This window comes from Canis lupus, chromosome 16, assembly GCF_048164855.1.
Source record: "Canis lupus baileyi chromosome 16, mCanLup2.hap1, whole genome shotgun sequence".
Lineage (NCBI taxonomy): Eukaryota > Metazoa > Chordata > Mammalia > Carnivora > Canidae > Canis > Canis lupus.
The window spans coordinates 16,124,850-16,140,557 of NC_132853.1; the positions used below are offsets into that span (position 1 = coordinate 16,124,850).

Genomic DNA, 15,708 nt, shown 5'->3' on the forward strand with positions numbered 1-15,708 from the left:
GTCTCCAGGATCACACCCTGGGCCTGAAAGCGGCGCTAAACCACTGAGCCACCTGGGCTGCCCCCGGTTTAATCATTTTGATACCAAAGATAATCTCTTAATTTTAAAGATCTAGGGACACCTGGGTGGCTCATCGGTTGGGTGGCTGCCTTCAGCTCAGGGCGTGATCCTAGGATCCAGGATCGAGTCCCACTTAGGGCTCCCTGCGAGGAGCCTGCTTCTCCCTCTGCCTATCTCTCTGCCTCTCTCTGTGTGTGTCTCTCATGAATAAATAAATCTTTAAGACAAGTTTTTTCAAGATCTCGTCAGAGAAATTTCAATCTTATCTTGGTTTGCCAGCTACCTACTTAAGATGTTCTATTTTTTTTTAAGATGTTCTATTTTTATTTTCACTTTTTTAAACAAAAAAAATTAAACCAATTATCAAGGTATTATTTAAATTTAACCAAAACACCTAAAAATGTACACTGTGTCTTCTGATAAGACCAGCTGCATTTCTAATTTGGATCACCATAATGGCCTGTCTTTCCCTGAGTCTTGTCAATCCATTGTCCACTCTGTAGCCAAAGTAAATTTTCTGAAACACACTCTACCCTCAAGACAGCAACCTTATGTTGTTTTTCCCCTGCTTAATACCCTTGATAGCTCATCATTTCACTCAGGGATAGCTCCTAATGGTCTGAAAAGCCCAACACAATCTGATATCATGTCTTTTCTGACCCCATCTCCTCCCACTTTCCCCCTGCTCTATTCCAGGCATCTGGCCTCCTTGCATTTTCTTGAACATAACTAAGTGCTCTTTGAGGGCTTCTGCACAGGCTGTTCTATCTGGATTGCTGTTCCTTGTGATATCCACATGGCTAACTCTCTTCTCTCCTGTGAGACTTTCCTCAAATGTCACCTCTTCAACACCCTCCTTAAAATTAAAACCAGCCATCTGTTCCATGCTCCTCATCCCTTCCTCTGCTCTGTACTTTTCCAGCAACAATGATCTCCTTTAAAACAACATATTATATGATCTATTTATTCTATATATTATATATTGTCAGGCCCTGATTCCCTCCCCTGCCAGGCATAGATTTTTGTCTGTTTTGTTCACTAGTTATCCAAGGTTCCTGGAACCATGCTAGCACAGAGCAGTCACTCAATAAGTATATGTTGTATGAATAAATACCACAATAAATAATTTAATACATAGTTCATTTAACATGTTTGTTAGCTAACACACATGTCAACTAAATTCCTAGGTGTGAAACTTCAAGGTCCAAGGTCAAATGCATTAATTATTTTGATATTGCCAAACTGAGGCTGTAGTAATTTATACTCTTATAAGTAATGTATGAGGGACAGTTGTCTAACACCCTTTCTAACACAGTGTCATCACACTTCTTGATTTTTGTCAATCTAATAGGTGACAAATGACAGCTTGGCAGTTGATCATCTTTTTCAGTGTTTGAGAGACATTTCTAATTTATTTTCTATGGCTATCTGTTCATAGTTTTTGCCCCTTTAAAAAATTAAATCTTAAAAAAGAATGAACAACTTATTTATTTGAAAGACAGAAAGAGAGAGGGAGAAAGAGAGAAGGAGGGGCAGAGGAAGAGGGAGAGAATCTCAAGGAGACTCTCAGCTGAGCATGGAGCCAGATGCGGGGCTTGATCTCATGACCCTCAGATCATGACCTAAGGCAAAATCTGATCACTAACCAGATTGGACACTAACTGACTGAACCACCCAGGCACCTGTGATCCTCTTCTTTTTAATGGATGGGAACTCTTTATATAAATGGGAGTTCTATGTGACCTGTTTTTCTTTTTGTTCCATGAACTGAGGAGCACAGAAGGTCCTGGCATTAGGGATATTTTAATACCAGAGTCTTTCAAAAAGACCCACAGTAGAGCAGCCCTGCTGTTCTCCACCTGCATGACCTCTAACTCCTACAGCACCATCAATCAACATCTGTCTTGAGCTGGTGAAATGTTGATGGTGCCAAGATGGTTTTGCTCTTTTTTCTCTCCCTGATTTAAATTTGGAGAGTAAGGAAAAGATAAGGAGAAACACAAAGAAATTTTCATTTACACTGAAATCACCAAATCCTTTTAACTCTATTTCCTAAACATCTCTCAAATCTCTCCATCTCCCACTACTACCACATTAGTTAAGGGACTTCTAGTCTCTTTCTATACTACCCTTTGAGCTAGTCTCCTCACTTTTAGTTTTGCTTCCTTCCAACCCAATCTCAATGCTCCAGCAAGGTGGATTCTTGCACACCACAAATACTAGTCATTCCTCTGCTTTAAAAATTGCTTCACTTGGGACACCTGGGTGACTCAGTGATTGAGCATCTGCCTTTGGCTCAGGGCATGATCCTGGGAATCCTGGGATCGAGTCCTGCATTGGGCTCCCTATGGGGAGCCTGCTTCTCCCTCTATGTCTCTGCCTCTCTTTCTCTGTGTCTCTCATGAATAAATAAATAAAATCTTTTTAAAAATTGCTTCACTGTTTTTTTTTTTTTCACTGTTTTTAGAGCAAAGTGTCAACACTCTTAATATGATGTGGCCCCAGCTTACTTCTCCAGCCTCATCTCTACCCACTTCCTCTTCACACACTTAGCTTCAGGTAGACAGCTATTTACATCTCCCTGACTGCTGGGATCTCGCTCACCTCCGACCCTGTGCACATGCTGAGGACACCCATCTCATCCTCCCACCTCCACCCCACTCTCTGGCTCAGGTGTCACTTCTGGGACGCTTTCCCTGAACTCTCACTTCTTGGGGAGTAAGAAGGGACTTCCTCCTAGGTGTTCTCACATCTACCTATTCTTGCCTTAGCATTTATCACAATATATTCTTTGGTCTCTTTACTTGTTTCTCCCAATAGACAGGAAGCTTCTTAGGCCAGGGAACATGCTTCACTCTACTGTATCCCCAGGACTGAATCAAGTACATGGCATGTGTAAGTCACAATAAATATCTATTAAGTGAATAAATTAGGGCTACCTGAGTGGCTCAGCTGGTTAAGCATCCGATTCTTGATTTTGGTTCAGGTCATAATCTCACAGTCGTGAGACTGAAGCCCTCATTAGGCTCTGTGCTTGGATGTGGAGCCTACTTGAGACTCTATCTCTCCCTCTCTCTCTAATAAAAATGAATGAACAAATGAATGAATGAATTAGTGAGAGACACGAAGAATGAGAAATAGTAAAACAAAGACACGAATACATTAAACCTGAACCATCCTTTTCATTTACAAAACACTTTCACAGATATTTGATTCTCATAAAACTTCCATTTAACTGTGATTATCATTATTATTATTAAAGATTTTATTTATTTATTCATGAGAGACACACAGAGAGAGAGAGGCAGAGACACAGACAAAGGGAGAAACAGGCCTCATGCAGGGAGCCTGATGTGGGACTCGATCCCTGGTCCCCAGGATCAGGCCCTGGGCTGAAGGCGGCGTTAAACCGCTGAGCCACCGGGGCTGCCCTGTCATTATTATTTTGACATGAGTTAAGAGGAATAGCAAGATCCAATGACCAAAATAACATCTGGCATGAGGTAGATTTACTCAGTAGATACTGAGAGAAAACTAGTTACTCTTATCTTGCTGTGTATTTGGGGCCAGTGACATTCTAGCTAGTACACAGTAGCTCTTAAGAGGCAGATACTGTAACTATTAGATGCACCCTAACTTGAACTCTTGCATGAATGAAGGACTGAATGCAGTATATGCAATGCCTCCTTCTCTCTCCTTAAAAGTGTCTCATGTTTTACTCTGACTAGTACTGGCCATAATAGTACAGCCTAATCCTAATGGTTCACAAAGAGAAAACATTTCTCTGGTCTAAAAGTATTTCTCTAGCCCTTCTATCTATCTCTCAAGGTTCAGTCATTCCGCTAGAGGAGTCTTGTCTCCCTCAAAGCTGTCTCTGAATCTTGAGTTTGACTCCTAAACATGGAAGAACAGATTTCATCTTGATGTCAGCTCTAAGACAGGTGCATGAGCAGTTTTTCTTCCTAATAGAAAACATAAAACTCATCACTTGCCTGCACTCAAAAGCCATCAATTCAGCAGCCATAATACCCAACGTTGTATCAGGGACTGCAATAAGAGGTACACCCAAGGGCGCCTGAGTGGCTCAGTAGGTTAAGTGTCTGTCTTCAGCTTAGGTCATGATCCCGGGGTCCTGGAACTGACTCCCACCTTGGCTTGCTGCTCAATGGGGAGTCTACTACTCCCTCTCCCTCTGTCCCTCCCCCTGCTTGTGCATGCTCTCTCTCAAGTAAATAAAATCTTTAAAAAAAAGGGGGGGGGGGGCTCAGCCAAAACTGGCTAGAATAAAATGACATTTACCATGAAGTCATTGCCAAGCTTGTAGTGTCCGATGCCATAATTATAAGTCAATTCTGCAACAAAATGATCATCTTCAGGTCCAAATCCCACCATTGTTTTACTCCATTTCCCATCATAAGGCCTAGAAAAATTCAAGTAAATGAACCCAGTGAACACAGATAAAATCTATCTCAGGTCTCCCCTAAGGAGCTCTTGGGACAGAGTAGTGGGTAGTCAGTCCCCTCTGGTCCTCTAAGTACCTGTAAGGATGAGATGACCTCTCAGCTGGTGCTGACGGCAAGTATGAACAGTGTTCATGGGCCTCACCACCAGAAGCTCCAAAGACCATCTGTCTGGCACTTATTTGAGGAAAAATTCGTTTACCTTTTCTTTAAAGTAGGGGACACACTCCTGTAAAGATACTTCTACAACCTGACTTTTATTTTTTTTTTGCATATCTATCAACAAGAATGCAATTCTCATTAGGCCTTGGAATTTTCCAGCTTGCTCTGGCTACTGAGCTAAGGGATACTAGATATGACATTGCTTCAATTACAGTATACATTTATTTGTGTTTTTGAAGCTGCCACCCTGATTTATTGATTCTTGAATTTATTCCACTGCCTCACACTCACTTCAAGAAACTGTCTTCTGTTCTCCAGGGGTATTCAGAGCCTAAAGGAGATTTTAAGAAACAAGGTGTCATACCCATTACAGGCAGCTTTGCAGCCTTCTTCAAATTCCTCATGCCGCAGAATCTGGTAAGGGAATTAGAATATACTGTAAAATGTTACCAGTACCGTACACAGCTTATTTAGCACAAGCTAAAATGTTAAAACACAGACATTTATAATTTGTAAGATTTACTTCTAAAACAAACAAAAGACCATGAGCTTTACATCTTTCCCAGACTGGAAGTAAGAAGTAAGGAAGAACAGTTTGACATCAAGGGTCAGGCAACCAAGCTTGTGAAATTTACTTAGATTGGGAAGCAGTGCTGTGGAGTTAAAATAAAAACAACAACACAAAGAAACAAAGTACCCTACGACCCAGCAATTGCACTGTTGGGGATTTACCCCAAAGATACAGATGCAATGAATCGCCGGGACACCTGCACCCCGATGTTTATAGCAGCAATGGCCACAATAGCCAAACTGTGGAAGGAGCCTCGGTGTCCATCGAAAGATGAATGGATAAAGAAGATGTGCTTTATGTATACAATGGAATATTACTCCGCCATTAGAAACGACAAATACCCGCCATTTGCTTCAACGTGTATAGAACTGGAGGGTATTATGCTGAGTGAAATGAGTCAATCAGAGAAGGACAAACATTATATGTTCTCATTCATTTGGGGAATATAAATAATCGTGAAAGGGAATAGAAGGGAAGGGAGAAGAAATGTGTGGGAAATATCAGAAAGGGAGACAGAACGTAAAGACTGCTAACTCTGGGAAACGAACTAGGGGTGGTAGAAGGGGAGGAGGGCGGGGGGTGGGGATGAATGGGTGGCGGGCACTGGGGGTTATTCTGTATGTTGGTAAATTGAGCACCAATAAAAAATACATTAAAAAAAAGAAACAAAGTATAGCCTTCAGCATTAGAGAATTCTGATTTGGAAATATGTCTGTCATCAATAGTTGTCTGAGATTGAGAACACTAGGAACATTGCTTAGGGTCTGGGTCTCCCAACTTGTTGTGGAAATAGATAATTTAGGAAACCAACTGACACAGAACCCCCCACAGTGGCCTCTCAATGTTGTAGTGCCTATTCTCCTTTTTGATTCCCGTTGCTATTGCTCCGGGTCAAGTTCTTATCCGTTCTCTCCTACACTATTAAAAATCATCTTTATTGGTCTCTTTCCTTAATACCACCATAAAATTACATCCCTCATGCACTGCTCTGATTACATCATTACCCTGTTCTAAAATGTGAAAACTCCCTACTTATTGTGCCATAAAATCCAAATTCCTCAGTATTCAAGATACCATCAGAATTAGTCCCAGGAGCGCCTGGGTGGCTCAGTTGGTTAAGTGTCTGCCTTCAGCTCAGGTCATGTTCTCCAGGTCCTGGGATCAAGCCTGGTGTTGGGAGTCTGCTTCTCCCTCTCCTCCTCCCTCTTCCCTCTTGCTCTCTCTCAAATAAATAAATAAGTAATCTTAAAAAAAAAAAAAAAAAAAGGTAGTCCTAACCTATTTGTCCTGTATCCCACCTCAACTTCAACTAAGTAATCTAAGCTAGAGGCACAGAAAACTAGTGGTGTTTTCCAAACATACCTTATTTTTTCACTGGCTCTTCCAGTTTTCCTAGTACACTCCTCCCTCTAATCTTTGTGGAAATCTTACCTATCTTTACATATCAACTCAAATTCAATTCTCTGTGGATTATTTCCTGACAACTCAGGCTGAAATTAAATCTTTCCTGTAGTATTTTTGTAATAATAGTGGTGGCTACTACTTATACAATACATATGATATATTAAATACCACACATATAACAGTGTTTAATCTTCACAACAACCCTTTAACCAATGAAGAAACACATTAAGGGAGAGTTTTGTGGTTTTCCCTCACTTATCAAGTTTTGATTTCCATTACTGTTAACTATATACAAATCAGCTCAACATAGGACCGTGAAACGCGGATGATCTATTCTAAATGACTGACGAATTCGGGTAACTCCCTTGCATTCCACGTCTTCTTCACTCTCTACATTAAATTGCACTCTTGCACCTCTAAAGCCCTTGCTTATCAGGAGCTCTCCACCTCCATTTGCCACGCAGGGATCCCTGCAAAATCGCAGCTGCTTAGAGCTGGAGAGGGCGCTTCCGGGTGTTAGAGAGAATGGGTACTGACTTCACACTTGGATCTGGACTGCTAAAAGGAGGGCCGGTGCAATCACCCAGAGAGTGAATATCCCAGCGATCAGAAGCCTTGAGAGAAGCAGAGCTCTAAATAGGCTGATTATCTAAACTGAAAGGCTCCAAACAGTAACTGAGCTATTGTTCACTGGAGAAGTATTATATTGCTTTTTGTTTATGATCTTTCCCGCTTGACTGGAAGCTCCACAAGAGCTGAGGCTCAGTATTTGTGAATGAACTTAAAAGCGTGAGGGCAAACAGTCGGAGACTAATAAAGGCCCCTTTCAAAGGTCATCTAACCCAACCAGAAACATGCAACGCTTCCTGGAGCTGAAAACCTGACAAGGCTAATGCGGAGTCCAGGGCTAAGGTCTGACGCCCGGGCGCTGGCGGAGATTCACGGAACACCCATTTGTCCCCTCCTGGGGCTAGTGGGGCTCAGCGGTCCCGGCCACCCAACCTCGCGCGCCAGCCCTCCTCCGCCCCGTCTGCACCTTCATCCCCAGGACATCGCGAAAGAAACGCGCGGTCTGGAAGCGGTTTCCCACTTTGAACACGAAGTGCAAAGCTCGACGAGTAGCCATAGCTATTAGCGAAACACACCGTCAGGAGGCTGCGCGGGCCGGTCGTGACGTCACTGGTCCCCGCCGGCGCGCTTCCGTGACGCACGCACGGCGCGAGGGAAGATGGCGGCGTGGGTAAAGGGCTTGGGGTGGGTCACGCGGCCTCTCTTGTCGGTGGTCCGAACTTGGGACCTTGACGCGCGGCGCTGGGTCCGGGCGCTACGGCGGAGCCCGGTGAGGGTGGTGTTTCCATCCGGACAGGCGGTGGGACGGAAGCCTGGTCCTGAGAAGCAGCCCCGGAGGGCAGCGCCTGAGGCCAGTCCCCACGAGCAGCGACAGAAGCCGCCGCTTCAGGTGTCCGCATCCCAGACGTCCTGCGCCTGGGAAGAGTCTGGGCTTCGCTATGATAAGGCTTTGCCCGGGGACAGAAGGCTGAGGTGATGTGTTCCTGAGACTTGTCATGTATTCCCGTTTCTCTCCCCGCCTGCCATCGGGACCTTAACCCGTTTTTTCCTTTTGGAGGACTAATCCCGGTACAACTTTCTGGTTTTTATTAGGCATGGAGGGCAAAATAAGTGTTTTCTTTAGAATTCGTTTTTTTATGTCTATGAAGCTCTTTATGTCTCTTAGAACTAGGTGTGTTTTGGTAACAAGGATGTTAGTAATTACCTGTCTTTTTGTTTCCACACACAGCAGTGTAATGACAATAGTTAAGTCCAGGCCATTTCGGGAAAAGCAAGGAAAGATCCTACTGGAAGGTCGCAGGCTTATTGCAGATGCTCTCAAGGCTGGTGCTGTGCCAAAAGTTTTCTTCTTTAGCCGTCTGGAGTACATAAAGGAGCTTCCCATTGATAAGCTGAAAGGTGTCAGTCTCATTAAGGTGAAATTTGAAGATATCAAGGATTGGTCCGACCTAGTAACTCCACAAGGAATAATGGGTCAGTACTTATACAGTATGTCACTAGAAGTAGAGATCTAGGATTACTTATTCATAATTGTCTTAGGGCAACAAATTTTATTTGAACCAAATTCAAAATGTTTTAAGACACTCAGATAAATACAGTTCTCAGATCTGTGGGTCTTACAGTATTTTCAGTGGAAGCTGCAGTTTTTTTTTGTCATTATCTATCTGTATTGTGGCTCTTTATAGTTCTTTGAACATTGTATTTTTTTAGGTCACTTTTCAACCTTCAATGTCCAGCTAAAATTTAAGAAAATGTTTATTAAAGTATTTAGCTCTCCATTTGTCCAAGACCTCTGCCAGTGTGGTGATACCTCTCTGTCTTTAACCCTCTTTGTAGAAGCATGTCTAAGCAGAAAGCTTTGAGCTTATTACCCTGCTTAGCTCATTGAACAAGAAACTGTCTTTATTTTTTTTTTTTTTTAGAAACTGTCTTTATTTGGTTGAATCAAAAAAGATTCTAATAGACTGTGGTGTCTATTAGCACTTAGAAGGGTTTATTTTTCTAAATATGGAAAAACTAAATTTACATCTTTTTGACATTGGAATTATATCTTAGATCTGAGAATTGAATGGCAGTTAAGTGTAGAGGTTCCTCTTGGATAGTAAGGGACAGTTGGGGCAGGCAGAGTTATTTTCAAGATTCTAATGTTTAGGCCAGGGTCTGTCTCTCTCTCTCTCTCTCTCTCTCTTTTTAAACTTATTTATTCATGAGAGACAGAGACGCAGGCAGAGGGTGAAGCAGGCTCCATGCAGGGAGCCTGATGTGGGACTTGATCCCGGGACCCCAGGATTACACCCAGGGCCCAAGGTAGGTGCTAAACCTCTGAACCACCCAGGGATCCCCTAGGCCAGGGTCTCTGATATCAGTTGTGCATGTGTTTCCTTGTGGGATAGTTCAGCTATTAGGAGAGGAAGTTCTGGGGACCATCTCTCGTTCTGTAATCCAGTAAGTCATAGTGATCTGTGACCCTGGATTTAGAACTCTCCCCTAGGGTGGGGATTTGGGACTGCTAAAGCCCTCCACTTTAAGTATGATCTTGTTAGCTACACCTTTAATTCCCTACTCTATACTACAGTGCAAATATCACTCAATTTTTTACCATGCTTGTCACTTTGCACATGTGTGCTAATAGTGGCCAGCCTATCCAGGACTCTAGCCTTCCTTGTTGTTATGACTGCTTTCATCATTTCATGTCTCTTAGAAATATGTGTATTTAGCTTATCCTTTTTTTTTTTTTTTTTTTTTTAAGATTTTATTTATTTGTCAGAGAGCATAGCAAGGCAGAGAAGGAGAGGGAGAAGCAGACTCCCCGCTGAGCAGGGAACACGATGTGGGGCTTGATCCAGAATGCTGGGATCATGACCTGACCTGAAGGCAGACACTTAACCAACTGAGCCACCAAAGTGCCCCTATTTAGCTTATCCTATGTTTTATTTAATGTTGGAGGGGTGGGGTATAGGGAGAAAGAGATAAGACTGCCTATCAGATTTCCAGCACATCTTTAAAATCTAGTAATGTAAGTAGGGCCTCTCTAGTAGAGAGCTCTGATCATTGCAGCCATTCAGGTAAAGGTTAAAGGACTCCTGAGGCCCCTGCCCCACTGAATGGTTTTAGAGCTAGCTATCTGTGGCTCCTAAGTGCAGGACCTTTCTACAGCACACAGATGCCTAATATTCTAGTACCTTCATTGATGGGTTAGGTATAGGTATTTATGTGTTGTTCTTGGTGTGAATACATTGGACTAGACTGGTGAGGGCAGTTTAAGAGTATCTATTAACATTATGAGTGCACACACATCATGTATCGATTTCACTTGCGGGCTTTCTCATAGGACATGTTTGGACGTGTGCATGTGTATAGAGAGTCCTACAGGGATGTTCATTGCAGGATTGTTTATAATAGGGAAAAATGGAAAATATGCTAAATGTCAGTTGGGGAAGAGCTAAATAAACATGGTATATTCATGTTACAAAATAACATGCAATAGTTAAAATAATGGTAGCTCTGAATGTATTGACTGGTAAGATATCTCATGTTACCAAATTGAATAAGGTTACAGAATAATACATAGAGTATGAATCTTTTACGTAAAAGAGAATAGCACCTATGCATGGGGAGATGTGTGTATATGCAGGTAGATGCATGGAACAGGCTCTGAAGGGATGTACCCTAGGATGGCAAACAACTATAAGGGGGCAGGTATCACTGGTAGGACTTTATATATGAAGTTTTTCAATCAGAATGTATTCATGTATTACTTACATAATTAATAATATAGAAAGATGGATAAATAAATGAAAGGCCAAATTTCTCCCCATGGTCCTGACATCAGACTAGTAAATCTTCTGTTTTGTTTCCTCAGGGATTTTTGCCAAACCTGACCATGTGAAGATGACATACCCAGAGACTCAGCTCCGCCATTTACTACCCTTATTGTTGATTTGTGACAATCTCCGTGACCCCGGGAACCTGGGGACAATTCTGAGATCTGCGGCTGGGGCCGGCTGCAGCAAAGTGTTACTCACCAAAGGTCAGAGCACTTGTTGCTGGGCGGATGGGTTGGCTATTTGGTTCTTTTTTTTTTTTTTTTTTTTTTTTTTAAGATTTTATTTATTCATTCATAAGAGACACAAAGAGAGGCAGAGACATAGGCAGAGGGAGAAGCAGGCTCTCTGCAGGAGCCTGATGCAGGACTTCATCCTGGACCCCAGGATCACAATCTGAGCCAAAGGCAGACACTCAACCACTGAGCCACCCAGGTATCCCTCGGTTGGCCATTTGTAAGTGAGCTGGGGGATCCCTGGGTGGCGCAGTGGTTTAGCGCCTGCCTTTGGCCCAGGGCGCGATCCTGGAGACCCGGGATCGAATCCCACGTCAGGCTCCCGGTGCATGGAGCCTGCTTCTCCCTCTGCCTGTGTCTCTGCCTCTCTCTCTCTCTGTGACTATCATAAATAAAAAAAAAAAAAAAAAAATGTAAGTGAGCTGGATCTATGGGCATACACACGTGGATTTGAATCTTGGATCTGCCCCTTATCAGCTGTGTGTCTGTGAGTGATATTCTGAGTGTCCATTTCCTCATCTGTAAAATGGGCGTAACAGAATCTAGAATCTACCTAGTAAGGCTGTTTTGAGGATTGAAATTACATACTCGGTGCTCTGCTTGCCATCTAAGTACTTAAGGAAATGTGGATTATCTTTCTAGTGCCTCGGGTGCCCTGAAATTGGGATGCATTTGTCTTAGCCTTGGGATGGGTCAAACATCCCCACACAAATTAGTCTCTTGACATTTCTCTCTTGTCATCAGAAACAGAATGGGATCCCTGGGTGGCGCAGCGGTTTGGCGCCTGCCTTTGACCCAGGGCGCGATCCTGGAGACCCGGGATCGAATCCCACATCGGGCTCCCGGTGCATGGAGCCTGCTTCTCCCTCTGCCTGTGTCTCTGCCTCTCTCTCTCTCTCACTGTGTGCCTATCATAAATAAAAAAAAAAAAAAAAGAAAAAAAAAAAGAAACAGAATGAGTAAGGGGCGCTTGGTTGGCTCAGTCGATTAAGCATCTGCCTTTGGCTCAGGTCATGATCCTGGGGTCCTGGGATTGAGCCCCAGGTCAGGCTCACTGCCCAGTGAGGAGTCTGTTTATCCCTCTCTCTTAACACTCACATCCTTCCTTGTGCTCTCTTGCTCATTCTCTTGTTCTAATAAATAAAATCTTTTAAAAAGAAAGAAAAATGGAGAAAAAAAAAAAAGAAAGAAAAATGGGATGATTAGGCTTGGTTCTAAAGAGACTTGCCTAACACATGGGACATACCTAAAATGCCTCTCACAACTTGCAGGGGGGGGAGAAGATCATTCACTGAAAATACTCAAGCTATCATTCACTATAAACTAATAATACCTGCTGCTGAGACTTGCCTCAGTTGCTCCTGTTAACCCTTCGTCCCTGTCACTCTTTGTTGGAATAGATGGAGCAGATATGAAGATGCCAGTATGAGAGCTAGATGCTGGGGTTCCATCATCAGTACCCACTTACCCAACCCATCCTTGAGAGCTCTGAGAGCTGGTGTGGTTTTGGAAACATACCTATATCTTCTGTACAATGCGGTTTCTACATTGATGATGGTGGCTAGTATATAGGAGGTGGGGAATGAATAGGGAACACTTGGTGTGGTGCCCAGTATGGAGGACATGAGGATGAAAGGGGAAATCTCTTGTCCCTTACTTCCCACCAGGGCAGAGGTCAGACTAGATGGCTTCCCTTATGAGTCTCGGGCCCCTCTTCTTCCCTCCCTCACCCCCAGCTTCTTGATCTAGTGCCCACCTCCCATCTCCAGTTCCCTGCAGTGATTGAGGATGCCTGTGGTTGGTACAACGTGTGGCAGTGTTCCATTCTTTGTGTTTTACTTTCCTTTTAAAGTTTGGTTTGCCTGTTTACTCTGTCTAGAAGTTAGGTTAAGTTTTGCAGCAGCTTACAATTCAGAGTTGTGCTATATGAGGTAGGGGAGGGTAGGTAGCAGGTATGTGGTGCCTCGGCCCTGCTGTTTCTCCCAGCCTGTGGTCCTGGGAAAGGCCACACAGAAGTGGCTGAGTTTAGCATGCGACTATATAAAAGAAGAGTTCTTTTAGCCTTCTTTCTGTGTTGAGAGGCTGTGTGTGTGTGAAAGAGAAGGCTGTCACCCTGGTGGCTCGCTCTGGATTACTGTTACTGTCCCCATCTACTTCCCCCTCTCTGGCGTCTTCCCTGCTCTGGTGCGGATTCAACATAGAAGCCAAATAGGCCTTTCTAAAACATACATCAGATTCTACCACTACTTGGCTTAAAATCCTTGACCCCATTATATTGTCTAATGGATAAAATCCCATCCTTCCTCTGCTTGGCATACCCACCCTTCTTCATATTGGTCCTTGCCTGCTTCCAGCCTCCTGTCCCACTACGCCCCCTGGCTGGATCACTTTACTGTCTGAGCTGTGGCATTCTCCCCCTCCTCTAACTCCCCGGCCTTTCTTTGACAGCTTCATCCTGTCCTCTGAGATCCAACTCAGTGTCATGTTCTGTGGGATGTTTTTCCTGGTAGCTCTACTTTGTACAGGGTTTTTTTGGTCACCCTGTTCATGCCTCATTTGTATCAGTTACTGATACTGTAGTTAGGTGATTAGATACTGTCCCAGCACCATTGCCCACTATCCACGGGCCCCAGGAGGTTTGGGATTTGAATGCTCTTTGCATCTCCTGTAGAGCGTCTGGCCCAGGTGTATGGTAATGTTGAAGGGATGAAAGAAGTCTGTTTCAGTACTAGCTGGAGTTCCCTCTGCTAGACATCACCATAGTTGGGGAAGTAGAGGTCCCAGCTATGAAGAAGGCTGCAGTAGAACATTTTTTGCTTTCTTTCCTGATCTAGAATTAATCTGATTTATTTTAAAGTCCCTTTGTCTGGGAAGTAATCTTAATTGGATCCTGTCTCTATTTTCTAGGCTGTGTGGATCCCTGGGAGCCCAAAGTGCTACGAGCAGCAATGGGTGCACATTTCCAGGTGCCCATCATCAATAACCTGGACTGGGAAACATTGCCCAACTACCTGCCCACTGACACCCGTGTCTACGTGGCTGACAACTGTGGCCTTTATGCCCAGGCCCAGATGTCTGATAAAGCCAGTGACCACGGCTGGGTATGTGACCGACGACTCTCGAAGTTGCACAAGTATGAGGAGGAGGAAGAAGAGGAGGATCTAGAACCTGGAGCCAGTAAAGCCTGGCTCCCTGAACTTGAGGTCCAGAGTTACGACTTGGACTGGACAGAGGCACCAGCAGCTGTGGTGATAGGTGGGGAGACCCATGGCGTGAGCCTGGAGTCCTTGCAGTTGGCCGAGAGCACCGGGGGCAAGAGGCTGCTGATCCCCGTTGTGCCTGGTGTGGACAGCTTGAACTCAGCTATGGCTGCAAGCATCCTGCTTTTTGAAGGGAGAAGACAGCTACGAGTAAGGGCGGAACACTTGAGCAGGGACAGGTGTTACCACTGAGAGGGAACATGGTAGTCCTTGATTTGAGGGGGTCCCTAGCTCCTCCTGCATTGTTAGGAGATGGGCAGAGTCAGTAACTGAGGCTTCCCAGGCCATACCCAGGAGGTAAGAGGTGTGCAAGGTGCTAACTGTACAGTTACTGGAAAAATAAGAATTTCCATGAACTTCTGCTTATTCTCAAAACTAACAAGGATGAGAATTCTTTCTGAGATTTCTCCCTGCTCCCTAGCAAAACTTCCTCTTGAGAGAACCCGGATATCAAAGCTGACTTATGCCCCAAGCTGTGGCAGAGTGGGACTGTTTGATATGTTTGAGGGGAGAGGTTTTTTCAGGAACAATCGCTTTGGTTGGCTGTGCTGTCCAGGCTGATGGCCTGGAATCACTGCTCTGGGCCCCACCGGTCTGGGCCATCCCTGGGGCCTCCCACACATGTTCTGTGCAAGTGGCCCATGGGTTCTTCTTGAGACCCTCCGTGCTGTGTCAGCTTTGAGAAGGCAGAAGAGCCCAGAAGGGCTGAGGCCTGGGCCTCTAGTTCGCAGAGCCATAATGCCTGTCTCATGAGCAGGCTGAGGCAGCTCAGGGAACTGTACACTGGGGTCTGTGGACATTTGTTCTCTCAGCACTTTGGAAAAGTACTAAGCAAACAGAGGTCACTAAAAGGAAGTTCATGCCTTTCCACCATGAAACCAGTCTCCTGCAGCTTTCCCCTGCATTATTGTTCCCGCTGATTTTTGTTACAAAATAAAGATCAAAGAATAACAAACCCTATGCCTTGTTCCTGTTAAAAACAAAACCTTGTAAAACCCGTATACCTGACATTTAATGCTAAGCCTGTTTTATCACACTGGGTAGAAGAAAGAAAAGAAATTTCCATCCCATTCGCTTTATAGTGAGTGGCTTATGTACCGTGCCCTGTGAGTTCTTTATGTTTGTGATCATAATTTATCAGAGAGGAGGGCAAGTTTTCCT

General features: G+C 44.1%; 2 protein-coding genes across 7 annotated transcripts in view; one reads left to right on the forward strand and one right to left on the reverse strand.

Annotated features, from left to right (window-relative positions):
- Positions 1 to 7,856, reverse strand: part of GLOD4 (glyoxalase domain containing 4) — a 21,183-nt gene extending 13,327 nt beyond the window's left edge. Inside the window, exons 1-3 of one of the 3 annotated variants that reach the window (XM_072779143.1) lie at positions 7,694 to 7,856; positions 5,047 to 5,096; positions 4,360 to 4,480 (exon numbers count right to left, since the gene is read on the reverse strand). In XM_072779143.1, coding sequence (XP_072635244.1) covers positions 4,360 to 4,480; positions 5,047 to 5,096; positions 7,694 to 7,783 — 261 coding nt within the window. In that variant the 5' untranslated portion in view covers positions 7,784 to 7,856. Of the gene's footprint in view, positions 1 to 4,359; positions 4,481 to 4,973; positions 5,097 to 7,693 lie in introns of all 3 variants that reach the window. The other 2 variants (XM_072779144.1, XM_072779142.1) reach the window with 2 other exon arrangements.
- Positions 7,855 to 15,502, forward strand: MRM3 (mitochondrial rRNA methyltransferase 3). 4 transcript variants are annotated; one of them, XM_072779136.1, is made up of 4 exons: positions 7,855 to 8,199; positions 8,459 to 8,700; positions 11,090 to 11,257; positions 14,195 to 15,502. In XM_072779136.1, the coding sequence occupies exons 1-4, from the start codon at positions 7,886 to 7,888 to the stop codon at positions 14,737 to 14,739; spliced, it is 1,269 nt and encodes a 422-aa protein (XP_072635237.1). In that variant the 5' UTR covers positions 7,855 to 7,885; the 3' UTR covers positions 14,740 to 15,502. The 4 variants fall into 4 exon arrangements, with proteins under 4 accessions (XP_072635237.1, XP_072635236.1, XP_072635238.1 ...); XM_072779135.1 differs by having other exon boundaries at positions 7,856 to 8,199; positions 8,456 to 8,700; XM_072779137.1 differs by having other exon boundaries at positions 7,867 to 8,295; positions 8,456 to 8,700.
- The last annotated feature ends 206 nt before the right edge of the window (positions 15,503 to 15,708 follow it).

Bases quoted from the DNA above. Each gene is read 5' to 3' on its own strand.
- MRM3 (XM_072779135.1), top strand. From the start codon at position 7,886: ATGGCGGCGTGGGTAAAGGGCTTGGGGTGGGTCACGCGGCCTCTCTTG. The intron at 8,200-8,455 runs GTGATGTGTTCC...TTCCACACACAG, and splicing joins CCCGGGGACAGAAGGCTGAG to CAGTGTAATGACAATAGTTA. The intron at 8,701-11,089 runs GTCAGTACTTAT...TTGTTTCCTCAG, and splicing joins AACTCCACAAGGAATAATGG to GGATTTTTGCCAAACCTGAC.